Raw genomic sequence first — 538 nt, 5'->3', positions numbered from 1 at the left:
AGTGAGAGTTGCGTTACATAATTTAATTGTATTCATTGTTGTTTATATCACTTGCATATAGCAGTCCTGCAACGTATACGGAAAAGACGCAATATAGGGAAATTGGAAAGGAATGGGTGGGCGGAAGAAGACTAGGAATATTTATATAACGAAAAAAAAATATAAGCCTGATAGATAAGTAATAAATGTTACACCCATCACCTAGTCCTCCCGTGACGGGTTGTATGACGCCTCCGACCCCGCCTCCTCCCGACGCCTCCGACCCCGCCTCCTCCCGACGCCTCCTCCCGACGCCTCCTCCCGACGCCTCCGACCCCGCCTCCTCCCGACGCCTCCTCCCGACGCCTCCGACCCCGCCTCCTCCCGACGCCTCCGACCCCGCCTCCTCCCGACGCCTCCGACCCCGCCTCTTCCCGGCGCGACGGCGGGATCAAGCGCCGTAAATCCACCCGGCGTCTCGCGGCTATTTCCTCCGGGTCGCCGTCGTCGGAACTCGCCGGATATGAGATGCAGCCAAGGTGACGCGCCTAATATCTCG

At 57.6% G+C, this 538-nt stretch overlaps 1 protein-coding gene across 1 annotated transcript in view; it reads left to right on the top strand.

Annotated features, from left to right (window-relative positions):
- Positions 1–224: 224 nt before the first annotated feature.
- LOC119585974 (myb-related transcription factor, partner of profilin-like) overlaps positions 225–538 on the top strand; it is a 6,111-nt gene continuing 5,797 nt past the window's right edge. Inside the window, exon 1 of the mRNA XM_037934688.1 lies at positions 225–439. Within this exon, the coding sequence (XP_037790616.1) occupies positions 225–439 (215 nt within the window). The remainder of the gene's footprint in view (positions 440–538) is intronic.

This window comes from Penaeus monodon, chromosome 20 (genome assembly GCF_015228065.2).
Source record: "Penaeus monodon isolate SGIC_2016 chromosome 20, NSTDA_Pmon_1, whole genome shotgun sequence".
NCBI classification, from domain to species: Eukaryota; Metazoa; Arthropoda; class Malacostraca; order Decapoda; family Penaeidae; genus Penaeus; species Penaeus monodon.
Note: the sequence above shows the minus strand (reverse complement) of the source record. Positions and strands in the feature narration are given on the sequence as shown.